Source organism: Spinacia oleracea, chromosome 6, assembly GCF_020520425.1.
Source record: "Spinacia oleracea cultivar Varoflay chromosome 6, BTI_SOV_V1, whole genome shotgun sequence".
NCBI lineage: Eukaryota > Viridiplantae > Streptophyta > Magnoliopsida > Caryophyllales > Amaranthaceae > Spinacia > Spinacia oleracea.
Window position 1 is genome coordinate 146,584,784 of NC_079492.1, and position 27,575 is coordinate 146,612,358.

A 27,575-nucleotide genomic window follows, 5' to 3' on the forward strand; every position below is an offset into this window, starting at 1 on the left:
TATAGAAAAAAAATTAACACAATTTATACTCAAAACAACATATTTGTATTGGAGTGTCATATTTTCTTGCCGGTTCATAAGCATTGCGTGATCCCGTCGATGAAGTGTTAGAATTAGAACCTTCCATGGTAATTACAAGCTGGAAATATGAAAATTAACTCATATTATGCTACTTCCTCTACCCAAAAAGCTAAGGTTGTAGAGATATAACCGGTGATAGGTCACATGGAGTGTGTTTATATCATTGAAAAAGAAAAAAAAATGTAAATAAAACATCCACGTCATCCTACCGCGCCTGAAGACCGAAGGCGCACAAGGCGCTGCGCCTTGCGCCTTACCTAAGGCGCACGAAGGCGCGCGCCTGGTTGACATCAGTGAGCCTGGAGAGCTCAAGGCGCCGAAGGCTGAGCCTAGGTGAGCCTTGCGCCTAGGCGCACCTTGGGCGCGCTTTTTTAAACTAAGGCTACATTAACAAGGAAATCCAATAAAATATGCTTACTATCTTATATCTGCATCCAACACGTAAGCCCTGTTCTATTCGACTTATTTGACTGAACTTATATTATCTAAACATATTCTATCTGAACTTATTTTATCTGAAATAAGTCAAATAGATTAGAGCCTTAATAGTAAAAATCTGCCAATCCCTCCAAGTTAAGACAAGGCTGCATCAACTTGTAGGGCTTGGAGTCATCCTTCCAAGTGATTTAACAAAATTTTCACAGAAAATCCAAGGATAATCAAGCAACTTGATGGCATGTGAGAACGACATTTCTTTAGGTGAAGTGTGATACAAAACTCTAGTACACTGGATGAAAATTTTCTCTAACAAGATTAAAAAAAAAACCGCTTTAATCACTAAACACCATTGTAGGAAGCACTGAAACTTGTATAAACAAACTTGCTAGTGCTTAAGCAGTCGCCTTTGATACAGCAATGACATTGAAGTTCATAGAATTAGGGTTTTTCTCAATCATTCCCTTTATGACCTTTGCTGCATCCTGAAGTAATAATAAAGCAAAGGAAATTCAGAAATGGCAACAGTGAAAAAATAATAGACATTGTAAATCTTAAAAAAAAGGAGGCCAAAGTAAAACAGATTTTTTAAAAACTTATCTTATCTGAACTTATCAAAACTTATTTTAGTTATAAATTATATTTGATCAACCCTTATTTTTACTTATTTTTATTTATCTGAACTTATATAAACTTATTTTCCTGAAATAAGTGGAAATAAGGTGAACATAACGCACCTTAAGTTTGCAAGCCCTCTAAACTAGACCTAATAGTTGAGATTGTAGAGAACATGGACAAAAAAGTAACAAATAATTACAGAAAAAATAATCACCTGAAGTAATGTACTTGGTGAGGATGGTCCATGTGATACTGGTCTTTCCCTTCTCCCATCAAGTTCATAAAGTTCACCTGAAATCACAGTTACATTAGACGAAGAGAAATGAGGTGATAGCTGAAATTTTCACAACACTGAGTACATTTTCTTGGTACAACGGACTTGTTGCGTGTTCAGCGCGCATTTGAGGTGGCGGGTAGCGTTTACACCTAATCAAGACGCTACTTGTAAAATTTGTAAGTGTTTGACATGATAGCGGTTTAGGTAGCGGATAGCGGTTGGGTAGCTTTTGTCAAACGTTAAAATATTAGCGTTCAAATGTAGCGGGTAGCGTTTGACAAATTTATAATAAAGTTTTAAACGATATACTAAAGTTTTTATTTTATTTTACAATATCAACCGCTACTTTTACCAAACACTAGTACTAGTTACCCACTACTTTGTTAGCTATCAGCTACCCGCTGGTATTCACCGCTAACCGCTACCGCTAATTTTGCCGAACATGGCTTTGGTGATTAAGGGTACATAATATGGATGCATGCGCCAACACGTTTGTGCAAGAGAGAGAGAGAGAGAGAGAGAGAGAGTGGGAATGGAATATGGACGTGGGTGTAAATATGTATTTGCATGCCAACGAGAGAGGGGAAAAGGTGCAGAGAGAGGGGCAAGTACCATCAACACATGAGAAGCAGATAAAATGAGTGTCCACATCATCTGAGGCCTGTGAGAAAAAAAGTTGTCAGAGTACGTACGAAAGGCAAAAAGGATAATGATGTTCGACCTAAACGTATTGTCAAACACAAATACAAGTGTGCACACTCTCACACACATTCATTTAACAGTAAATCCATATTCATATTCAACAGCTCAGGTTACAGAGTACAACTTTAATAGCTAGGATTGTAGGAAACCCAGATCCCCTTCTAGAAGCAATGCAGCTTAATCTAAAACCCCTTACAAGGCTATAGTCATGAAGTTTGCGTATGATTTGGAATAAAACTATCCTTGTGGAAAGGCCAAATTAAATGCATATAGGCATATCCACCATTCAAAAATATTTCTTTTCATAAAGTTTTTATGTGATGTTGCCTTAGCAGCTTAGCTTATGTCAAACGGGCTGTATTCGAAAAAGTTCAGTGACCAGATAATGCATGAGCTCACAATTCACAAGTAACAAGAAAATTTATCATCACAAAGCATAGATAAAAGTATTTGAAAGAAGTTCACCTCAGTATCACCAGCACTAGCTGCTACACAGTGAGCAACTTCCATTTCTGTATCTTTCTCAAGAAATACAGCACGCTGAAAGATGTAATATAAACTTTTTTAAGATATTTAGAAAATAAACATAGGAGTATACTTCAGAGTAAGATCTAGATATAACCTCTGACGGATCCATGTTCGCTGTGGATTTGTAAAATCTATCCAGGAAGGAATCTTCTTCTGAAGAAAGAAGTAAAAAGAACAAGCCACAAAAAATCAGAATCTTGCCTTTAACACCATTCAAAACTGTTACGGAGTAAAATTTTTGAAACCAGCTTCACTGCACAAAACCAAACAATAGTTTCTTGACCCACACATCTGGCATTTTAATTTAATAAATCTAAAGTCATAACCTTTAGCAACTCTTCAACACCTCAATGAGAAACTGCTTGCAATTATGTAGAAAACAAGTAGAGAATATTAGCTCGATGCAATACACACTTTCACAGCAGAAAAAGGAAATCCCTTGTGAAGTGTTCCTCTGTCCTTTGATCATAAACTATATCGCTTATCCAAAAAAATGCTATTGTTTGGCTGTTCATTGATAAGGTTTTACTTCATAAAAAAAATCATTTAAGTATTCGCATTAATTCCTCTAAAGCTTCTTCTTAAACCACTCTTTGGGAGGTGAAACTTGTTAAACATTGAGTTCTATCTAAGTACTACATAACAGAGTTACATGATAGCTAAAATTTGGTGGCAGATCCATTTATTAATTTGATTTTCACTACATAGCATCCTTTTGCAATAAGACTTGGACCAAATAGGCAGAAGTGCTAACATTATCACCATTATGTGCTTCCTTAGAATATGCTAAAAGTAAGATGAAATCATTAAAAGGAGCTCGACTGCACTAGAAGGCACTACCTATATGACTAAGGTACTCTCTTCTGAGAAAATTATATTTGCCATAGAAATTCTAAAGCCTGTCTAATTTTAGGAGGCAGGATGGGTTACCTCCCTGGAGTCCTGGACAGGGAACACACCAGTAAGGACAAAGACACATAGCACAAAAAAGAGCCCGATGGATAATTACTCAAATCATCTTAGAGGATATGAAGTGGTCAGAACTCAGAAGTACGGCTAAGCAAAAAATGATCTGCGAACCCTGAAAATATATATACTCTGAAAAAGTAGGGCATAGATTCCATCTGAAATTTGGAGCACCAGGTTTAGGAATAGTCTAGACACCTAATCAAATACATAGTATATAATCAAAATGTATTTTGAGCATCAACAAAAGATTTTGTCATGGGGTAATCAACAGTAAAACCGAAAATAGTAGCTAGTAAGCGAATATAAGTCTTCAAAATACTTTGTTTCTTTCTTGCTTTCCTTTCTAAACATGCCCCAGCCTAATTTCTATATATTTAGAATTTACAGACTTTAAAATTTTAACCCTTAGCTGAGACACTCATGCTCCCTCCTCTCTTCCTTCTTTTCCATTCCGAGGCTCTGTCTATCATGATCCACATTCTTTGACCTACACATGTGAATTCTCGTGTGGGTCTGTTTTAGGTTTCATATTGGTTTCTCTTCCAAATTAGAGAAACTCTTATACTTCATCTGGAATTACATGCTAATACCTGATAGAATGGCATAAAGATAACAAATGAGACAATCGATGCTGAACTCTACTTCAATCACGAGCTACAAATACATTTTCACAAACCAAATTGAACTAGATTATATACCCCAAATAATAGGTGCCCAGACTGTTGGGTAACTGAGCTTTGCAAGAACCAAAGTCCCAGACTGATTCAGGTTGGTTATAAATAGGGATGTTGAATATTTAGGTCTTGGCTACCTGACATGAAATTAGTTTTAGACCGGGTACTAAACCCAAGCGCAAGCTGCACAAACAGCGTCCAGCGTTCCGTGTATAAGTGAACAGCAGCTCAATCAGTTGCCCGATTATCTTATGCTATAATGGAAGGGAGGAATCAAAGAGTCTTCAAACCCTGTCCTTGAAAACAGAATACCCTATTACCCTGAGAGACCAAAAGGTCTTCCATAAAACAAAAGCTATAAAGGTTTTCACAAAAGAGTTAAGGCCCCTGCAGCATAATTAACATTCCCTGAACTGGATGGACAGGTCTTGTCAAGATTAAGTTCACGTAGAGCAAACACCAGTAAATGAGGGCAAAAATGATCCTCAAGATAACCAAACCAAACAATCTGATGGTACTGCATAGCTATGTTACTCGGATTTAGGTAACCGTATCGGATGTCAGAGGACCAACTCAACCAAAAGCTTAAGCTGATGGTTGAAGCCCCAAGATTAGTTTTATACTCTATCACGCCCCCTCACATGAAAGCCCTTTGGGCTTGAAGTGTGGATGCAGCTAGGCCTCTTCATACCTAGCGCGAAATATTCCACTTTGAAAGGAGGGGTGGATGAGATTCGAACCCGTGACCTTTGCGTCACGTTGGCTCTGATACCATGTCAGAGGACCAACTCAACCAAAAGCTTAAGCTGATGGTTGAAGCCCCAAGATTAGTTTTATACTCTATCATCGGACACGGTCACTCGGGTACATGTCCGGGTGTCTGACTCGACTATTTTGTGATAAATTTAATGATTTTGGTCCAAAATGAAGTGTCAGGTGTCCATACTCATGTCTGGGTGTCGAGGATCCGACACGGGTATTTGAGGTAAAATGAAGAGTCCAAGTAACATAACTACAAAGGAACCCAGTCGCGACCTCATTTGGACCTGGTATCCTTGGATATTATAAATTATAACTCATAGTACAGCCCATATAGAACCCAAAAAAAGGATCAAGAAGACTTTTGCTTAAAAGGGCGGGTAGAAGAAGAAGAAAGGTGAGCCTAAGTACCTTGACCAGGAATAGCAGAACAATAAGAAACATGACCAAGGGAGAAAATGAAAAATAGAAAGGCAAAGCAGCTCAAGCATGTGTTATCAATATAGTTTCTCTTCATGCAAGATATTAGTTGGTTAGGAATCCACCAAGACAATTCTTGCAGCTCTCAAATCCCATTTAGGATTTTAGGGCATGCTTGGATTGGGTGTAATGGATTAAGGGTAATTAAGTCAAACCACCTTAATAAAAGGAAAACGAAGGTGGATTGAGGTGGTAGCAAGGAGGGTGATGTGGTGGTTTTGTGATTAGAAGTGGTTGTTGTGAGGAGGAGGAAGGGAGAAGCTATTACTCCCGAATGAGGGTAATAATCACCCTAGTGGAATGGTGGAAACAATTAACCACATAATGAGGATAACTATTTCCCTTTTCCTTTTCTTCTTATCAACACTAGCTAATATTCTTCGCCACCGCTTCATCCCCTTATGATGACCTCCAATTACCTTATTTTTTTCATAGTTCTGTTTGACCTTGATTATCCCCCTTAATGCATTACCCTCAGTCCAAGCATGCCCTTAGAAGATATCACTTACGGTGTAGGTTAACCTTTACCACCGACACATTCCACAAGGTAAACCGTCCCTTCCCTCTTACATTCACTAAAAATGAAAAAAAACCTGCCAAGTTTCTGCCATTTACGGATTAGAGATTTTACGACACAGTGCTATTTGAAACAAAACAAGCTGATATGACCTTGCTTTGCAGGCTGATGACTCAAGAACTAAGCATACGTGAATAAGGTTCAAGCCTAGATTGGACTGGTCAAGATCCAGTTCAATCAAATAGCAGCAGTTGTTAAAGCAAACAATCACCACAGGACTCAACTGTAGGAAACCACGCTCACAAGTGAGTTTTCCTGGTACTAGAAATTATCTTGTCAACTGCATTTCCAAGTTATAAAGCTCGAGTTCAATTATATTATAGCTTGCCCAACAAACCTGGATTTAGATTCTCTACAAAGAAGGTGGTTGAACGAGCCAAATAACCAGAACAGTAATCCAGCAACCATAATTTTCCAGAAAAGCCCCATCCTCCTATCCTCTGTTGGTCTGCTAGCCAGAGACCAACCGAAAACATCTAGTTTTTCTTTTCCCTCTCAAACTGTTCAATTTTCAGAGCATGCACGGACAAATGCAAGATGCAACACAAAGCTTGCTAAATTATGATCTACTCAAATAATAACACATTTTCCAACTTTAACTCTGAAATGACTACGCTTATGAAGTTAGTGCTTCACACCTTCACGCACAAAGAAAAAAAAGGTCTTTTAGAAAGTGCATCAAGCATGGAGAGAAGTGCTACAAAGATATAGTGTTGGTGATATTGTGCATCACAAAAATAAAGGGAGGTGCTTCATGATCATCACAAACTTTGAAGCAAGGGGGTGAGATGAAGTTAGTGCTCAAGTTAGTGGTTAAGCTTCCTTAATTTTAGGGACTACCTTAAGTTTTTAACCGTGAGTCAAAATCATGTGTTTAATTGTTGTTAGTGGTGGATGTAGTACGTGGGTCACTAATACCACTTTCTTAGTTTGATTCCTATTTTTCAGCTTTTGTTAGTTTGATGTATGCCTATATAATAGGCTCCTATCAATTTTCCAGTCGAATGAGAATGCATCAGCATTTTAGCATCTAAATCTTCAATCTTTTGTCTTCATATTTCCAACATTAGTCCTATATGCACTTGGGGCGTGCTTAATTATTCATTGACAATTGTAATTAGTGTAATTTGTACGGAGTAATAAACATAAGCGTTATAGACTATTAATAAGGGGGACACCAAAAGGTCAAGAGTTCCCTTATACAATAGAGATACACAACACTGACGCATTGCACATGAAACTAACAGACATAGTCTTATATCACCATTTCAGAAAGCATCACTCATAAATCTTAACAAATACTATGTTCTGCAAGAAGCTGTCCTTAAGAAGGAAAAAATATATCATCATCCATCATAGTCTAACATTGCCCCTTTAGAGAGCACTACAAGTAACTTTTTGGTTGCAAAGTAAAAAAGTTCCAGAAAGAAAGTAATTATGAATGATTATGTTCTTGTACTCAAGGATGTTAATTTACCATAAGTTACTCCAAGAAACCAGACTTAAAGCTAGAAATAATCCTTTTCAACTAGAGCTATAAGCAAAGAAACTCACCAAGCTTGATTTCCGATGTAACATTCCCAAGAGCATGTAGAAGCCCGACAGTTCCACAAGCATTTCCCACAGTCTGCTTCATGAAGTAAACATTTTTGTTGTAGTCCTGAAGCATAAACAACCATGACTCTCAGTGAGTGCAGAGAAAAAATAAAAGAACTTCCAAACCTTCTACTTCTAACTTTTAAGAACTCATTAACCAGCAACAGTAACTTTTGGCTTATTTCACTTGTGGTTATGAAAAAACACTTTCATGTGAGAACATTTTTATTGATCATGAAATTTGAGTTTTAACGTCTATATAATTCATACAGCAAAATCTAATTCTTCACTCCACAAATATGAAGTTGTATTGCTGATTTTGTTTTTACCTATCGAACTGGAATAATAATATAACTTACAAGGTCAGGAATCATAAATTCATAACCAAATATTGTGTTGATGCAAAGTTACAAACTGATAGTCAAGGAACTTCTCATCTAGTCAGCATCTTCAAGAAAACCCCCGTAAATGTAAATGTTTCGCAAATGGAGAACATGGATTACAAGAATACACACATATATGCATTCACGGCATATAATTTCTCCTCATTTTTACAAGTAAATTATGGATCCAAAGTACCACAAACATATATCATTCACAAAAGTAATCATGTTCTGAGTAGCAGCAAGCTCTACAAAATAAGCAACAATAACAGGAAGTGAGAACAAAGACATTCAACTTCTGCTAATGTCCTTAATCTTCCATTCCATGCAATCCAAACAACAACCATTGCAATCAGATATTGTAATGAGATATCTATCAGGGTGTTATTTTCATGTAATCTCCTTCAATAAAGACTCCAACTTTAGTCAAATCACTCTTCACAAGAGGTAGACATTCTTCTGCTATTAACTTCAGTAGAGCAGTATTCATTTATTTAGGAAGCCACAGATTTAAGAAAGAAGTCCGTAGAGGCATGCAATGTGAAAAATAAAAAGCTCAAGGTGTACTGAGGCGATACGAACCCTTTTGTGGCTAGGTGCGCCTCACTTCATAGTGAATGTAAAATTTTGGTGCATAAAGACAGATGTGCATCATAGTGAGCCTCCCCTACGCCTCTTTGAAATCCCCTTTCCTAACTATGAAAGCAATTGATCCCCATCTCTTTGCAATTCGCACCTAGGCGCTCCTTTTAATAAAAGCTCACAGAACTCCCAAGCTCATAATACAATTAGTGAACAAGCCAAAACCATTAACCTATATATTTTCAAGTGGAGAATTATTGTACACCTATTAGCTATCCAAGAGGTAATTCAAGTATAACATTACAGTCACCCATCAAAATCAATTCATACACCAATCTTCAAACTTTTCATTCTTTACAAGAATTTGGTCAGATAGTAAATACAAATTCCTTGAACTCACCTTTTCAACACTATCCTCCTTCACTCTCTCCGCTTCACTCTGCAACAAACAACGGTTTAATTAGTTTAAAAGCATTTCAATAAAAGATACAAGCATGGAAATGAAAACATTGCCTAAAAATAAAAACAGTCCTCTTGCAGTTAACTGCATCGGCTATAAGGTTAAACCTAGGCGAGTTAGTCCTGGAATGGGCTAACGGACAAGTCAGGGGAGGCCAACAGGTAGCCATAACAATTTTGCATCATAATACCCACCCAACCCAACCAAAGACAACCTTATTACATAATTAAGATTCAAATTTGGGTTTATCAATCGGAAATCAGGAAAAAAGGGCCACTACAGTGAAGTGTGAAAACACCCATCCCATTTCAGTTTACTACTTCCATTTCTGAAATTTCTAACTACAAGTCCTAAAATTAGTAATTCGTTAACCGCTCAATGTAGGTCATGAGCTACAAAATCAACTACGGAGTACAAATAACGCGTAAATCTCAGAAGCAAGAACGTAGGAAACATGGAAATGACAACATTGCCTAATGTGAAGTTCTTATACCTGAGAAGTAAGGGGGTAAAGGAAAAGTACGGCAAGAACCGGCTTTGGAACCATTTCGAGCAATTCTTCATCCAAACCATAAACATCATTGCACTCAGCTTCTTCTACAGGCAAACCCAGACCCGAAAGAAACTGCATTCATAACAACATAAACAAAACAAACCCTCTAAGAATCATAATCCCACATGAAATTCTTCTGTCTTACAGCTAAAACTTCAACAAATAAAGCCAACATAGAATCAAAGGCCCTATTTGGTTCATTATTAGTAAAGGAAAGGAAGGGAAAAGAAAGGAAGGGAAAAGAAAGGAAAAGAAAGGAAGGGAAATAGATTTTATTTTCCTGTGTTTGGTTTAAGGGAAAGAAACGTTGGGAATAGAAAGGAAATCTAAATGACAGCTTTTAATTTTCTCTTTCCTTCCAAATTCCTCCAATTTTGAGAGGAAAGGAAAGTGAAAATTTTATAAAGGAGCTTTCATTCCAATTCCCTTCCTTTCCTTCCAATTCCCTTCCTTTCCTTCCACTTCCCATATAATTATTTGTACCAAATACAGGAAACTTTATTTGACCTTTCCTTTCTTTTCTTTTTCTTCCAATTCCTCCCAACCAAATAAGGCCAAAAGGGTGAAATAAGAGCATGTTGAATGAAAAATTGAAAACCATATGTTAATTCAACAAATTAAGCAAATCCAGAATAAAAAGCATGAAATTAGAACATTTTCAATGAAAAATCCAGGGAAAATCTAGCAAATTAAGCCTACCCAGATGCGAAAACAAGAATTCTAACATAATTTGACGTCAAATTCTATAGTTTCAACAGTTCATCTGAAATCCCAAAACACCAATCGCGAAAAAGAAAAGAACATAATGATAAAAAAAAATAAAAGATTAAAAAAAAGAGATTAAAGAGAAGAGAAACCTGATTCATGACATCGGGATTAGCTTCAAGGGGAAGCCATCTTTTCTTAGCACGGGTTTCAGCCATTTTTATCACCAACGAAGATCACAAGGAACCGATTGTTTGTGCAATGAAATCTACTGGGAGCTATTCAACTACGCTATATATACTCATTTCTCATTACCAAGAATGGGCCTTTTCGTTTTAGCCCCAAATCTATATCTACGGAGTATACCAGTAGTGGATCCAAAAATTGTACTAAATGAAGTCATTATTTAAAAAATTCATAACAGTTTAACTAAATTAAATATTCCCTTTGTCTCTTTTTGTTTTTTTACGTTTGGTATTTTTCACGTGTTTTAACGATTAATTAATTTGCAATGAGATTACTCAAATTTTTTATTTAAACAAGATAAATTACGTTTATTTATAATGTTTTCACTTTTATCAAAATTCTGATATTGGGAAGTGAGAAACATTTAACATCCCAATGGAAAAGTGTGAAAAAATTAATGTCCTAATGAATTTAATTGGTTAAAATTATAATTGGACACAAATTTTGGTAGAATAATAAATCATTTATGTGATAATATAAAAGGAAATGTAAAGAACATTTTGAAATAACCAAAAAGGAAAACGTAAAAAACAAAAAGAGACGGAGGGAGTAGTTTTTAATAGAATTAATGAAAAATTAACAAAAATTATGCAACATTTTCGGCTAAGTGGGGTCAACTGGAGTGGTAATGTTGGCTCTGCAGATGATACTACTCAGTAAAGCGTTTATAAGAAAGTATATGTGGTACGCCGTACGTGTCACCCTATTTTAGCACTATAGCCGTATCACGTTGCATATTGAACTTGTGACCAACGAAGTATTAAATAATAAGTCTTACTATTTTAGCCAAGTATTTGTTGTTCTTCATTACTCCATATAAATAAAGGTTAAGTTTTTTTTTCTTTTTTTTTTATTTAAATGGGAAAATTAAGCTAGTGCATTAATCTAAGGGACAAGTCCATTAGTACATATGGGGAAATTCCGTTGGGCAATGATTCTCCCATATACTTAACTTAAAGTGATTAATTTTACTACTCTTATCACGATGTAATAATTATATAAGATACTTTAAATTTTATTAAAGAAATAACTTAATAACTTTAACTTTGTGGTTTTTAAATTATTATGTTCACCAGTTGCAACATAATAACAATTTTATTTTACCCAAGTTTTTTTCTTTTTAAAATCGAATATACCTATGGTATTCAAAGTAGCAAATCGCTCGGACAACATACTTGTTAGTATTCATTAATAGCATATTGATAGACCAATATTAACACACTAATCAATGTCAATACCCGAATGAATCGGTACCAATACGAGTCATTTACATCCATTTTGAACACAAGCTACTTTTGACATAGACTTTCTCCTCCGTGATGCCATACAAATTATGGAGTATAACGAGAATTATGATGCTACATTTCAAATCGTTATGCTTTCCTACTTCCGTACATGGAAGACAATATGGCAAAACCTGCTTCTTTTCTGTTAGCTCATCATTTTACATTACAACAATGGAACGTAGCCTTTCAAGCAACATAGAAGAAGTGACATGCAAACTATGAAATTTACAGTAGTGAACATTGGAAGAACAACTAACATGTACAACAATCTGCTTCTGCTTCATCTTCAGAAGGCATCAGAAATACAGAACAACAAACAGATCGATGAGAGTTCACAATCATAAGAAGCCAACAACAGTCATTCGCCTGTATATCTTGGCTTTCGTTTCTCAGCAAATGCAGCTAAGCCTTCTAATCGATCTCTGGTATTTAGAACTTGTTGATAGCACTCTTCCTCCAATCTTAAGGCTGATTGCATGTCCATATCAAGTCCATCATTGATGGCTCGTTTTGCCATTCTCACTGCCACTGGACCCTATCAATAACAGAAATGAGCAATGAACATAATTTTTTTTGAACAGCGTTTATAGGTTTAATGAAACATACAAATCTACTTTCATCAAGATTCAAAACCATGGAAACAACTAAATACATTAATTAAAAGTGTTCAACAAGTAGCATGAATCAAACATGTTGTAACCTAAAGAGATGCAAGATACAACCAGTTTCATTTAGGCTCTGTTTGTTTCAGCGGAAAACATTTTCCATGGAAAACATTTTCCATGGAAAACAATTTTCAAGGGAAAACGTCAAGAGAAGTAGTTTTCCTTTGTTTGTTTCCTTACAAGAAAAAATTATTAAGAAAAAGAACATAGAAGTGGAAATGAGAGGAGAGGAAATGTAAGGGATTAGAGTGGTTTTGTGGCATTCCTTCATTTTAAAAGGAAAGTTGGTTTTCCATCTTTGGGAAAATTGTTTTCCACCCTTAACAAAACAAACAAAGGAAAATGAGAAAATCATTTTCCGGAAATATGTTTTCCGTCAAAATAAACGGAGTCTTAAATTCTTGGGGAGATAAGTATCACGGTTCAAGTCAAATGCCTAATCTATGGTGGAATAAATCATGCCGTTAATTTACTGTGACATGAGAGACTTCCTACACTTAATTCTTTAGACACTACAACAAAGAGTCAGTACTTAAGCCATAAATTAAGAACCTTCTGATTTATCTCCCTTGCAATTTCAAGAGCCTTGGAATAAGCTGAACCAGGAGGCACACAGTAGTTCACGAGACCTGCATTGCATCACAACCAGGGTTTTGAAGTGCTATGATGAAAGATCAACTAATTATTCCTACCAGAAATACAGGATAACAGTTAGAATCAACATACCCACAGATAACGCCTCTGTTCCACCAATTTTACGGCCAGTAAATATAAGCTCCTTTGCTATAGATTTTCCAATCAATCTAGTAAGCCGTTGAGTGCCACCTGCTCTGCGGGACAACCAATGCATGTACAAAAATGAATCAGATACCTGGAGGCTGGAGCTGAAGACAACTACGACATACAGTAATCCAGCTTCTAAGTCCTTTATATTATTTGGCACAAAAGACGAGAATGATCCAAAATATAGGGAAAAAAACACAGTTAAGGTTTCATGTTAAAGTGAAATCCAGAACATACCCAGGAATTATAGCAAGTCCAGTCTCTGGTAAGCCCATTACAGCATCTTCACCTAACCAAACAAGTACACACACCAAGATAAAGATCTCACACCATTGCATTGTATTGATGCTATTGAAACATCCGATTACTAGAACTACGCAGCTGAATTATAGTTTATTTACCGCATATCCGGAGATCGCACGACAAGGCCATTTCCAATCCTCCACCTAGAGCTGCTCCTTCCATTACAGCAATAGTGGGAATATTTAGTGCCTGAGAATGTCCAGCAATTGCCACTCCTGATCAAATGTAGCAATATTAACAAGTACTAGCATAAATCCTCAAAAGGATAGGATTTCAATACCACCAATGCTTTAGTAACTGATAACAATTACATACTACTCAGTACTGCTCTTGAAATTTTATTTATCAAAGACATTGATAATTAAAGAATAACCAAACATCTATTATTTTCAGATCAAATATTGTCTTTTACATAGCACATGAATTGTCAAGTTAAAGTGCTAGGAGAAATGCAACACGGGCAGTTAGATTACTGATATTATAGAGGTCCATGATTCTTCAACCAGTAGGCTAAAAAGTAAAAGCACGTGCCACATGCCAAGAAAGAATATATTGATGAACTACAAACCTCTAAGAGTGAAAAAGTGGATCGTAGATTATTCACAAAGGACTGGACCTCACTAGGTGACATTACCCTCCGTTCCTGCAGAAACACACAGCAGAACAAAACTAAGCATAATACAGTAAGATAGTTATATCTTCAAATCAAGGAGAGGCACAAAATCCATTGTGATAGAGAAGGTTATTAAGCAATAATTGCAGCCAAATTGGTTTTGTAAAAAGATGGATGGAAGAGAACCTAAGTAATATTAACCGTACCTTTAAATCTGCACCAGCACAAAAAACCTTTGGAGCAGAACTGCAAATCATCATTACTTTAGAAGAGAGGTCTCTGTTTATAGTTTCAAGACTACGCTCCAAGCCCATTAGCATATCCTTCCCAATGGCATTTTTGGATCCTGGCCTATCTAAGGTAAGCTCAACAATCCCTGAAAAACAAAACAATCATGTCACAACACAAACCTTAGAACTCATAAAACAATGTCCAGAGAATTTACTTTTTTTTTTTTGAAGGACAGAGAATTTACTTTTGAGTATTAAGCAAACAAAACTTTCTGTTGTTATCATCATTACAATTATTTTGTTACTATATATCAAGTATTATACCTACCTTTATCATAGTAAGCAAAATGTTTGCATATTTCTACTTTCATATCCTTGTCTCCCATGAATTAACTATTATTCCCACAAGTCTGTCGAAACAGTCTCTATATTTTCATAGATTAGAGGTAAGTTTGGGTACATCATTTAAACCTTCCTGGACCCTACTAATGGCAGAAACTACATTAGGTTAGTTGTAGTAGTTTGGAGGGTGGTGGGAGGGGGGGGGGGGGGGGGACAACACTCAAAGGCAAGATGATAGGAAAGGGGAAGTAGAAGAAGCAACATGAAATCTTCCCAACTTGCAGTCCTGCAAACACAAATTCATGCAACTACTAGAAGTGGGGATCATATGGTTCTCATGAAATTGCCTCTTTTGGCTCAGGCAGACCTAGGTCCAATGCAGTAGGAAGCCGGTTGGCTTTTGGCTTCACTTTAACATAATAAAACAAATGCCAAAAACGATGAATAAACGGACAAAGTTACTATAGTTAACCAACGGTTGATAGGAGATTCAACATAAACGGACAAAGTTACTTAGGAAATATAAGGCTCAATAAAATGATGAATAAAGAGTACACGGGTTCATTTGTAGCCTCAAAGAAAAAATTGTTGTGGTTGAGGTCACAACTGTCTAAATGATTGTGGAGATTCAGAAGCGTACAATGTGATGGAAAGATTAGAATCTACTTCATCAATTCAATTCAAGTGCTTTAAACCTTTTTTTAAAAGATATTATACAAGAAATCATACTCTTTAGTCTTTAACATCTTACGGCCTTACTGTAATGAACTAGGTTTGCGGGAGGTCTAGGTAGTGCTAAATGCTAGTATCCTTAGGAAGAAGACAAATTAGGTAGTTACAGTAGAGATGCTATATAGAAAAGGGAACACTAGGTTTAGAGAAAGCATGTTGAAAATTGTGTGATTTGTTAACGGGAGAGAATGAGACTCTCAAAAGCTCATACTGGGAGAGAATACACCTCTCAAAAGTGGAATTATCTTGTTTAACTTATGTATTTTCTGTTACCAATCAAAATAGCAATTTCGTCTTTCATTAGGTTTTGTTCAAAATATCAGTTTCGTTGCACTTACCCTAAAATTTTAAGCCTAATATAATACGAAGTACAAGTCTAAAAATTTATCAAACGGGAATTCAATAAATATGAATACAACCGAGTGAGCCGACTGCTAAGACACAGGGTGGATCTTAGTATAATCTTAAAATACATGTCAGCATTTCATGGAACAGCAAGTTAATTATCCTCTACAGAATGGCAAGATAGGTAACAGCACAGACTATCTGTAATTCCATATTGTAGGATAAGCCTTATTTCTGTAATTATTATAATCCTGTACATGTAAAAGGTGCAAAAAGGCCTCTAAATCACTAAGGAGACAACATAGTCAAGGACTCAAGCCTCTAAACTTTTAAATTAATGGCTACACTGCCAGTCTGATTTAATCCATCACCAGCAGATTCATACTGAGATTATTGACACTGGTCATAATTCAAAGTGTCAGTGGTGAAATGGTGAGAAGAAATGGCGAAAACAAGAGATGAAACTTCTTGCGGCAACTACAGCCGCTAATGGTGAGTTGGTGACTACATTTTTTGTGCTAGGAAAATCTTGTTCACAACAAAGGAACAGAAGGCTGGTTAACTAGGTGCTAGAGGTTACATTCAGATAGGGCCAGGATGCAGAACAAACAAAGTTAATGTGGACTAGAACAAACAAAATACTGGTTCATTTTGTGTAGATTACTTGATAGAACCAAATATGTTAAAAGGTTCCTTATTTAGTTTATCAGTACAAATTCCAACCCTGTTGCTTGCTTTCAGAGTTTCAGCTCATAACTACAAAGTCATAAGATAGCCGTAAGCGATCAAGACCTACAAAGTCGAAACAGAATGAAGAAATCCATAGCTAAAGCAGCATCCGCGCTACTGAGAAACTCTGGTACAGTATTTACAGCTACCATACAAACAATTATCAATTACAGCTACTATGGTAGTATCTAAAGGCCAAAGAAAACCTAATTGACTCAGCTACAATAAACACCAGAGAAAACACATACTATGTCAGAATACACAAGCATTAAAATTTGAAACAATGTAAATAACATGTTAGTCAATATGCATACAATAGAACACAGGAAAGAAATGTAATCATGATTCATGAATACTAGTTGATTTTCCATTCAATAAACACCTAAATTATCTCGTTTTCACAAAATTACTGCTATTTAGGGTTGTACTTAAAAATTTAAACTAGGGTTTGTTATTGAATTGAGAATGATTAAATTACCGGAATCAGAATCGGAGAGTCGTTGGAGCTTGACGGATTCAGAGATGGAATCTAGTATGAGACATCGGAAGCTCTGAAACTGCCATTGTTGACGCAAATTTGAGGGTTTTGAAATTCGACGGCATTGCTGACTAATTGATCTAGCGATTGTTGGTAGAGCAACCATTTGTGATTATCTGGTTTTTTTCCGGTAAGACGAGGCAAATTCAATTGATTTTAATTGAATGATTTGTTTCCACTTTCCAGTGATTGAATTCTAAACTCAATTGTATAGGAGAACCGCAAAATGGAATGGGTAGTTGAGAAGATGTTCCTTGGGTGTTGGGATGTTCGTCGGAATTTCTCGTAATGATCGTTTGAGAATTGAGAGAAATGGAAACTTTGTAAGCTGTTTTTTCCCCCCTCTTTTTTTCACTTTATAAGCTGATACACTTTATTATTCTAGTTAGGGCCAGTAAGCCCAGTTCTAGTGAATGTTTAAATGTCGCCCTTAGTGGTCAATTTGGGCCGTCGTATTGGTTATTGGATGAAGCGTGACGTGTTGGTTTATCCTTATGGGTCGGGTTGGGTCACTATCAAACTAACTTAAGTCATTTATTTGTCTGATCGCGCGGGTTCAATTTAAGCTCAGATCAGTCTTATACTCTTATTCATATCGGATCATGATTGATTTGGGTCAATTTGGTTCTGGTTGTAGTTTTGTAGATGCGATAAGGGGGTTAATTCTGGTTACTCAATCAAAATTTACCTCGGGTATTTAGAAAAGTAAGAAACCAAACTCTTTATAATTACAAGGATTATAAGTTTAAAACGCATTTACTAGCCTAGATCTCCTTTCCTGACCTACACAAAAGTCACAATTGTAGTTTGTATGGACGTTATGGTATGAATAGTTTAACTAGCCCTAACTCAATGTTAATCCACTTAAAAAAATTGCAATTAGTCCAAGCATGAGTAGGTCTAACAGTAAGTTCCAAATTTTCCACCTTTTGAAAGGTTACGAACATATCATTTGAGGAACCAGCAAAACAACTCGAACCTGTCGGACTCACCCATGACCAATAAGAAAAATTATGCAAAATAAACTTCAAGAACAACAAGATTCAAGACAAACTAACCATGGTATCATTACATTAGCCTATATAACTCTTTACAATCATAATCCTACAAAAGTATAGAGAACTTACACTTGTACACATATTTTCGTTATTAGTTTAGGGTTCACCTGTGCTAGATGTTGGTTCAGTTAGGGTCCATTCTTCTTACCTATTAAAAAAAAAAAAAAATTAAAACTGTCTAAATTACGAAAGGATACGTTCTCTTCGCCTGAGTAACAATTATATACTAATGTTTTCAAACAATTTTGAACTTGTACCAAGGAACAATAGGCTGTCCAGGACACCTCTTAAGCTTAAACTCGAAAATCAAATTCTTACAAGGCCCTTTCTTCACCTCATAACTCAAAACTTTGTACAACCCATCATAAAAATAACTAGTTTGATCATACCTCTCATAGCCAAACTTACCTCCAAGCTTAAACCCCCTAACAACACGAACATAGTTCTTTTCAATCATACTATTCTTCATAGCTAAATTACCTCTAACAAGCTTCTGATCTTTAGGACAAACTCCCTCTTTATTCCTAACTAATCCACCTTCCCCTGAATAAGTAATCACCTCTGAATCATTCATGTTATCCAAATACCCTTCTTTTGCCACTACACAAGTAACAAGAGATTTCCCTTTAAACTCCATGAAATCAATCCCATGTTGAGTCTTGCCATGAAGTCCAACAATGGTGAGTTCAACTCGGTACTCGAATCGGTCCCCGACCTCAACACCTGGTACAGACCCTATGATTTTGCTTGAACAAATGTGGATTTTCCCCTGTTTTGTTAACTCTTCTTTAGCTTCGAAATCAACTCTGTTTACTCCATGTTTTCTGGATATTTCCTTGCATTTGGCTCTGAACATTGAAAGCGTTGTCAAAACCCTCACTCGCTCTCTTCCATATTCATTTCCCTTTGATGGTGTTTTATTCAAATTATTATTATCAGAAAGCATAATCATTTTGCGTTTAAAACTACTAGCAATATTTTTCTCAATACCTCTGTTTTTCATTGTTGGGAATTGGTTCGTTTTCTTAATATTTGAAGTAGAAATTGGGTTGGTTTTAGTAGCAGAAACTTTGCGCCGCCATTTGTGTGATCCAGGACATTCGAACGACGTTTTGGTGAAGTCCCGCTTCTTTAAGGAAACGCAACCAAGGTCAAGATCAGTTTTCATGGCTGAAAAATTCACTGAAAAAAAAAACAGAGAGAGGAACAACAAACAGGGGAGAAGACCGAACTTTTTTGGGAATAGTTTTTGGTTTGTGTGGGGTGTAAGTCGTGTAACGAGAAACAGATAGTGATAAAAAGGGTGTGATGATAACAATAAAAGAGGGAAAAATGTACTGAGAAAGTACAGAACTTTTGCAGTTTACAACTGGTGTGAGGAGAGAGAAACAAATCCATGGAAGAAACCAAAAGTTAACAGATTACTTCTTATCAATTACGGAGTAAGTTTGATTTCAGAATAAAAAAATAAGGATATTTGGACTAATATGAGTAACTTCTATCCCTCTGGACAAAAATAAAGGAAAATGATACTCGTAGTCTCGTACCATGTTATATTAGGATTTATCCGGATACGAGACGAGTTCTGACTTTTGAGTGGACAGGTTTCAGTCCCTCTCAATTATTGTTGCGGGGGATCGAATACGAGGTCCTCCTTACCAAGATCGGGCTCAATCACCACTGAACCAACAGACAATTAGTACTCGTACCATGTTACTCATAATGTGTATGATACTCTGGGGCACAATGTCTGTTTGATCATATAAGAAAAATAATGTCAACAATGATTTGGGGTACAATGGTTGTGACTTGTGGTACTTGGTATTACAGTGGGTTTGTGTGTGGTGTGGCCTCTTCCAAATGTACTCAAAAAACCTCATGGAATGAATATCCTAACATACTCCGTACCTAACAAACAAAACATAAATATCCAGGAACTCTCCACTACAGAACATACTAGAAACTCTATACACTCATCACCCGATTAGGCAATTACCATTGCGTACAAACATATAGAAGTAATGATGAAGTGTATACGAAAGTATTAAAGTTCCTGTAACAAAAACAATTGATACAGAGTAACATAGTTGCAAAGAGCTCCATAAATAAATAGGTGCAGAAAAGTGGGTGATTATAGTTGGTAAGAATGGCAGAATGGGAAATGAACACTATAGTTCTCCTACCATATTTAGGATAGATGCCTAAAGGATCAAATATTATGCATGGGTTCGGTTTTAAGGCCAGTTCATGTCATGATGATGAGTAAAAAACTCCCTAAAGAGAGGAGAATGCTCTACATAAGCAACAAGTATAATACAAGAAAACGGATAAGTTCAGCATAATCAGCTACCGAAAATGTTGTGCAAAGTCAGGAATCAGTAAGTTGTTCATGACTCATGAGAACGGAGTACTATACCCAAAAAAAAAAGGATCACTGCATCAGTATGCTCAATGAAATTTTGTAACACAGTCCACAACAAACAGCTGAAAGCCTGAAAGTTCGTATCAGATTTCAGGCATCCAACAGACATACACACAAGTTGATAACACGTCTATGCAGGCAAGAATGTCTGTGATATTATGCACTTATATATGCAGGATATATATTTCACATGGTGTGGAAGATCTTAAGGAAGTAATGAGGAGTAAGTAAATAGGAAATTATGAAAGCACGGAAATAACCAATCAAACTTCAAGAAAATAACCCAAATTTCAGAATAAATTCATTCAAGCACGGAAATAATAGGTATGTACTCAAACTAACAGAGAGAAGTTTCTGCAGATACTTACAGTAGCTAAGCTGTGATTCTGTGAGGAGGGGTAAAAGAAACAATTAAGAGACACATTATATTTCTATCAATCTATGCAGTCAATGAAAGAAAAATAATCCACCAAGTTACATGGTGAACTGCTCACAAAACAATTAGTAAAGTAACTACAACAAAAACTAAACAAATTTGCAGTATGCATTGTCAGGAAAATAAAGAAACAATGAAGGTGGATTTCATATAATGAATGTGGAAGAAACTGGAAAAAGTTATAATCGGAAACAAGAGGATGGTTTTACTGGTGTGCCATAGTTGTCTAAAGTTTCATACAACACAAACTCACAGTTATTGCATCAACATTTACAATGTAAGCACTTGACTAGCTAAACTGGTTGATAGTGTCAATATTGGCACTCTTCAATCTTCTGCTCTAAATCATGGGGACTCGATCACAAGTCTCAAAAATGCTTTCTCATGAATTGTATTCTGTGTAGAATAAAAAGGGTTTAAAGGAAACAGTCTCTTTACAAGCACAACAATAAAGCTACATCCATGACTCCACATAATGGATCTCCTTAATCCTTGCCTTGACCAAGAGAGGTTTCAAAACTTCAGTTTTTATGGTGATGACTCTGACGAGTGTGTAGTGCAGTATGGAAACTAATATTGGCTCAAAAAGTTCTGCTATTCGATTACAAAATATACAATGAATCATCCATCTAATTGTCTAACAAGACTAGCAAACAGTCTGTTAACCACAGAACTAATATTGGCTCAAATAGACCTGCTATTCGATTACAGAACATTCAATAATTCATCCATCTAATTATCTAAGAAACTAGCAAACAATCTGTTGACCAAAGAAACCAGACCCAAACCACAATCTCCCATGACACATACTTCATAAAATTGCAACCAGGAAGAAAACAATACCAAATTTGCACTCAAATTCACCAGTTCTATATAGCTACCACAACCATATTCATAAAATCCTGTTGAGAGGTTTCACATTAATTCAAAATTGTCGAAACATTACTTTGCAAAATGCCTACACAACATGTACACATTGCATATTTGCATTCACTTTCAAGCTTTTTTGAATACTCACCAGTTCTATATAGCTAATTAACAAGGAGTTAAAAGAAATATACCAATCATGATTAGCACCTCTTGAACTTATGCCAAGGAACAACAGGCTGTCCAGTACACCTCTTAAGCTTAAACTCAAAAACCAAATTCTTACTCAGCCCAGATTTCTCCTCATAGCTCACAACTTTATACAACCCATCATAGATGTAAGTAATCATTTCATGCCTCCAATCCCCAAACTTAGCTCGAATCTTAAGCCCTCTCACAACACGAACATCAGTTTTCGCAATCATACTGTTCTTCAATGCTAGGTTACCTCTAGTAAGAGTCTGATCAGTAAAGAAATCCTTCTCCTTACCACCTTCCCCCATATAAGTAATCACCTCAGAATCACTGAGTTTATCCTCATACCCTTCACTAGCTACTACACAAGTAGCAAGAGTCCTACCTCCATACTCCATGTAATCAATCCCGTGTTGAACTCGGCCATGAAGTCCAACAATATTGAGTTCGACTCGGTACTTGAATCGGTCTCCGACGTAAACACCGGGTACTGAACCGAGGGTTTTACTTGAACAAATGCGAAGTTTCCTTTGCTCGAGTAACTCACTCTTAGCCCTAAAATCAATCCTATTTCTCTTCTCCGAAATTGCAGCAAATGCAGCTTTTGATTTTGAGAGTTCCTTGCATTTACCTCTGAACATATCAAGAGTTTCTAAAACCCTCATTCTCTCTCCTCCATCTTCTTTCCCTGAAATTGGGGTTTTCGTCAATATCCCTTTAAACCCACCAGCATTTCCCTTCATCTTCAAATTGCTATCTCTATTTTCCATTTTCAAATAAATGGGTTCCTTCGATTTATCATTAGAAGCAAAATTACATATGGGTTTAGAATAATCAGCATTTTTTTCTTTAATCTTCAGATTTTCACCTCTATTTTCCATTGTAGGAGATGGAATTTTCTTAACTCTTTCAGTAGACTGGGTTTGCTTCTCGTAGCAGAAACTTTACGCCACCATTTGCGAGATTCTGGACCTCGAACCGACGACGTCTCAATGAAGGGTCGCTTCACTGAAGTGGTTGAAGACCCAAAACCAGGTGGAAAATCTTGATGAAACTGCATTGTTGCAAAAATCTCATAGAAACCTTAACGGAGAGGAGAGAGAAAGATGAAGAATCAACTGAGAAGAAAAGACTAGTGTGACAGTGTGTGAGAAGTTGAGGAGAGAGAAACAGAGGGATGGATGAAAGCGAAAATGAGCAGAAGTAGAAAGCGGTTTTTTTGTTTGCTTTTTTGTATTCTCATCCATTTTTAGAAACTAATTTTAGAATGTGATTAACTAATTTTTTTTCATAACTCCATATTTATTACCCATTGAAAACTTGAATTTTCTTTCAAAGGTATCCAAGGAATGGCCCAAGTAAATTTATTTATTTTTGTTAAAAAAGTAATTCTTCCGTCTCTTTTTATTCTTTACGTTTGGTGTTTTTTCACGCGTTTTAACGATTAACTAATGTACGTTGATATTCCTCTATTATTTTTATTTAAACAAGACAAATTACGTTTATTTATAATGTTTTCACTTTTATCAAAATTCTGATATTGGGAATATGAGAAAGATTTAATGTCTCAATGGAAAAGTGTGAAAGATTAAATGATCCAATGAATTTAATTGGTTAAAATAATTATTGGACACATATTTTGATAGAATATTAAGGTATTTATGTGATAATATAAAAGGAAATGTAAAGAACATTTTGAAATACCCAATAAAAAAATGTAAAGAACAAAAAGAGACGGAGGGAATAATTTTTTTGTTAAAGAAAATATAAGTACTCAAAAATAATTGCATGTATTAAATACCCGATTCAATAATTTTCAAGTTAAGTTTGGACTTTGGACAAAGTTGTTAAAAGAAAATCATAGGATTTATATATTTTGTGCATATAACGAGAAACTAAGAATAAAGAAATTGATTAAAATGAATTAGTAGATGAGATAACTCACATGACATTAGATATGAAGTGACATATATTGTGATATACGAAGTACAAAGTAGTTGAAAGAGAGTTAATAGATGCATTAAAAGCATGTTTATCAAACACTAATTTTTCGTGTTCAAGAGAGATAATTGAATAAAAAACAATAAAATAGGTAGAGAGATGAAAGAGAAAACGAGAGAGAAAGAGTGTGACACTATTACTCCCTCCATATTTTATTAGGAGTCACATTTACTATTTTTGGCCGTATTTTGTTATGAGTCACACCTCTATTTTTAGTAACTTTTCTACTCATCACTTGCTTTAGGGACCATTTCTATAATAAATTCCATCTCTACTTTGATTAAAAAAAAAATCTCATCATCTTTTCTTTTACTCCTTCCGTCCCAAATCACTTGTTACACTTTTTTTTTCGTCCATCTCGGATTACTTGTTACACTTCTAAATTAGAGATGATCTCACATTATTATATTATCTATCTTCCCACTAAATTTTTTTGTCCCCACATCCTCTCTCATTCAATTAAAAAATTACCTCACTAACTTCTATCACATATACTTTTTCAATAAAATAACAATTGTACTTTTTTAACGGACTCAAAAGCTAGTTTAAACTAAAAAATATTTGAAAAAGTATAATTGAAATATTCACAGTAGTAAGAAAAAATTGTACTTTTTTAACGGGCTCAAAAACTAGTTTAAACTAAAAATATTCACCGTAGTAAGAAAAAATGCTTATGAGCCCCGTATCGTGCGACTCGTGTCGTATGGACTGGTTGTGCACTTGTGCCATATAGCCGCATATCTAAATTGATCGACTAGCATGCCCAACAAGAACTTAGCGGGACTTTCCTATACCTGTCCTTTCTTAAGCTAATCATCTATTATCCATTCCTCTGCATCAAAAAAATCTATTATCCATTCCTTAAAAGATTTATTTTATATGTCATCTAATCTGAAATAGATACGACGTTTATCGTTCATTATGAATTTTCCGTTGTAAATGGATACAATTAAATTTACATAATTTGTCCCCCTAACTAAAAAAAGTGAGTGGTACGAGTAGTGGAAGTGGGTAGGTTAACGAAAATAAGTGAGGGTATTTGGTAAAATTGAAAGCAAAAGTTTCCAATAATTGAAAGGTTGTGCAACTACTAAGAACTTAACAAAATTGCAAACGTTGTAACTAAAAAAGAACAGATGGAGTGTGATTTATGGTCCTCACATGTATCTCCTCATGCACTATTATTTGATTTAACTAAATGACAAATCTATTTACTCAATTTTTTTTGAGTATTCTCGATTCTTAATAAAATGAACAAAAATATTTAAGACAATTTTTTTAACTTTTAAGGACGGAGGGAGTACACTGTAGTTCGTAGTTCCGTACGAAGCATTCTAGAAGGTCTTCCCTCGAGCTTTCAACCTCACAAAAGTCACAATACGTCAATATGCCATTCAATCAAAGTCAAACTTGGCGTACCATCCATAAGCAGTGAATTGAATAACGAGGGAGACATCAATATTTACAAACCCAGAAAAACACCCCAAATTTTTAGAACCATAAATCTTATTTCCACTTCCACCACCAACAAACAATTCTCATCTTACCATTTTCCTAATCACTCAACCAAAAATGACTTCCACCACCATCGCCATCACCACCACCGCCGCCGCCACCGCCACCGCCACCAAAGAGATCAAAACCGAGATCCCTCACGTCATCCGAGTCTACACCGACAACTCGGTTGAGCGTCTCTGGGGCCCACCTACGGTGCCTGCCACCGTAGAAGACCCCGAAACCGGTGTCTCCTCTAAAGACGTAGTCCTTTCACCCACCACCGGCCTAACCGCCAGACTCTACCTTCCTAACCCAACAACCACCACCCAACAAAAACTCCCGATCGTAATCTACTTCCACGGCGGCGGCTTCTGCCTTAAATCCGCTTTCTCCTCCACCGAACACCGCTACATGAACCACTTAGCTTCCCAAGCAAAAGTAGTAATCGTCAACGTCGAGTACCGCCTCGCTCCCGAACACCCCCTCCCCGCCGCCTACGACGACGCGTGGACCGCACTCAACTCTCTCTCCACCCTAAACGATCCTTGGATAACCAACCACGGCAACCTCGACGCCGTCTTCGCAGGAGGTGACAGCGCCGGAGCCAACATAGCTCACAACTTAGCCATGAAAGCAGGAAACAGTAATCAAGAATTACCAGTAAAAATCAATGGAGTATTTCTCTGTCACTCCTTCTTCCTAGGCCCGAAGAGAGTAGGGACCCGAAAGCCCGAACACGACTTTGGATTTAACAAAGAGGTTGCATTTCTAACCTGGGATCTCGCTTACCCGGGAGCTGGACCCGGCCACCCGACGATTAACCCGGTGGTTGATGGTCCGAGTTTGAAAGGGTTAGGGTGTAAGAAGGTGTTGATTGTTACAGGGGAAAACGATGATATTGTGGATTGGAGTGTTTTGTATTATGATGGGTTGAAAGGAAGTGGATTTGGTGGGAGTGTGGAATTGTTTGAAGTAAAAGGAGAAGGTCATTCATTTCAAGTATTCAATCCTACTTGTGATAATTCTAAGGTTTTGATCCAGCGTTTGGCTTCTTTCTTCCACAACTGATCAGGACTTCTAATTGGATTACTTTATTTGGTAATGGAGTTGAATTTCTTGCTTCTTTTTTTCAGATGAATTTGTTGATGTTGGATCATTGTTAAATTAAAATTTTGTTGTATTGTAACAACTTTGCAATAAATCGAGGAAGTCCAAATACATGCCTGGCATGTATTTGCAAAAACATGCCAACCCCAAATAAAAAGGTAAATGTAAATGTTAAATATTTTTGGGGGGAAATGTATAACGGAATTGTAAATTTGTAAAACGGGGTGCTGATTTGGCATTGCTGAGTTGGTATTGGTATTACAAAAATGGTATTGGTATTACAAAAATGGTACAAAACTTTTTTTAAATGAAATTCATTTTCCTTAAATGGTACTCGTTTTGTACTAAATTTTATAAAGTGGTATTAATATCACAAAAATGGTGCTAAATATTTTAAAATGGTATTCATATTACAAAATTGGTACTAAATTAAAATTTTGTTGTATTGTAACAATTTCAAAATGGCTGGGAAATTACAAACAAGCCCATGGCATGTATTTCATAATACATGCCTGGCTGCGATTTTGACGCCCTCCAATAAATCAATAAAAGTGGTTTTTTTAAAAGAATTCTTTTTTTAAATAAAACACTTCTTTACAATGGACCCACCTCCAACAATCACCTTATGAAAAAAGGGTTTCTATTAGGTAATTCCCCAAAAAGCATCCTTTTGTCATAAAAAAGTACGGAGTGATGAATGAAACAAACATTTAGCTAGTAATCTAGTTGCACGGGGGGTTTCCCTATCTAGTGTACAGTAGAGATGGTTAGTGGGTCGGATCTGACACAGACCACCCTAAG

The 27,575-nt window shown here is 36.1% G+C and overlaps 5 protein-coding genes across 5 annotated transcripts; 1 reads left to right on the forward strand and 4 right to left on the reverse strand.

The window, feature by feature from the left end:
- Nucleotides 1–737: 737 nt before the first annotated feature.
- On the reverse strand, nucleotides 738–10,691 carry LOC110795373 (ubiquitin carboxyl-terminal hydrolase 3). The gene is made up of 9 exons (XM_022000382.2): nucleotides 10,532–10,691; nucleotides 9,615–9,746; nucleotides 9,062–9,100; nucleotides 7,655–7,760; nucleotides 2,736–2,794; nucleotides 2,579–2,653; nucleotides 2,024–2,072; nucleotides 1,349–1,425; nucleotides 738–1,001 (listed from the first exon to the last, which is right to left on the reverse strand). Exons 1-9 carry the CDS (start codon nucleotides 10,595–10,597, stop codon nucleotides 912–914), a joined length of 693 nt encoding a protein of 230 aa, XP_021856074.1. The 5' UTR covers nucleotides 10,598–10,691; the 3' UTR covers nucleotides 738–911.
- A 1,179-nt stretch (nucleotides 10,692–11,870) lies between these two features.
- Nucleotides 11,871–17,526, reverse strand: LOC110794609 (probable enoyl-CoA hydratase 2, mitochondrial). The gene is made up of 8 exons (XM_021999579.2): nucleotides 17,132–17,526; nucleotides 14,482–14,651; nucleotides 14,231–14,305; nucleotides 13,761–13,851; nucleotides 13,597–13,648; nucleotides 13,303–13,406; nucleotides 13,129–13,205; nucleotides 11,871–12,446 (listed from the first exon to the last, which is right to left on the reverse strand). Exons 1-8 carry the CDS (start codon nucleotides 17,295–17,297, stop codon nucleotides 12,270–12,272), a joined length of 912 nt encoding a protein of 303 aa, XP_021855271.2. The 5' UTR covers nucleotides 17,298–17,526; the 3' UTR covers nucleotides 11,871–12,269.
- Nucleotides 17,527–18,484: 958 nt separating this feature from the next.
- On the reverse strand, nucleotides 18,485–19,417 carry LOC110795000 (histone-lysine N-methyltransferase, H3 lysine-9 specific SUVH5-like). The gene has a single exon (XM_021999974.2). The coding sequence runs from the start codon at nucleotides 19,415–19,417 to the stop codon at nucleotides 18,485–18,487; it is 933 nt and encodes a 310-aa protein (XP_021855666.2).
- A 2,760-nt stretch (nucleotides 19,418–22,177) lies between these two features.
- LOC110794988 (histone-lysine N-methyltransferase, H3 lysine-9 specific SUVH6) lies at nucleotides 22,178–23,050 on the reverse strand. Its single transcript, XM_021999966.2, has one exon. The coding sequence runs from the start codon at nucleotides 23,048–23,050 to the stop codon at nucleotides 22,178–22,180; it is 873 nt and encodes a 290-aa protein (XP_021855658.2).
- A 2,257-nt stretch (nucleotides 23,051–25,307) lies between these two features.
- On the forward strand, nucleotides 25,308–26,799 carry LOC110795365 (2-hydroxyisoflavanone dehydratase-like). The gene has a single exon (XM_022000374.2). It carries the CDS (start codon nucleotides 25,743–25,745, stop codon nucleotides 26,733–26,735), a length of 993 nt encoding a protein of 330 aa, XP_021856066.1. The 5' UTR covers nucleotides 25,308–25,742; the 3' UTR covers nucleotides 26,736–26,799.
- The last annotated feature ends 776 nt before the right edge of the window (nucleotides 26,800–27,575 follow it).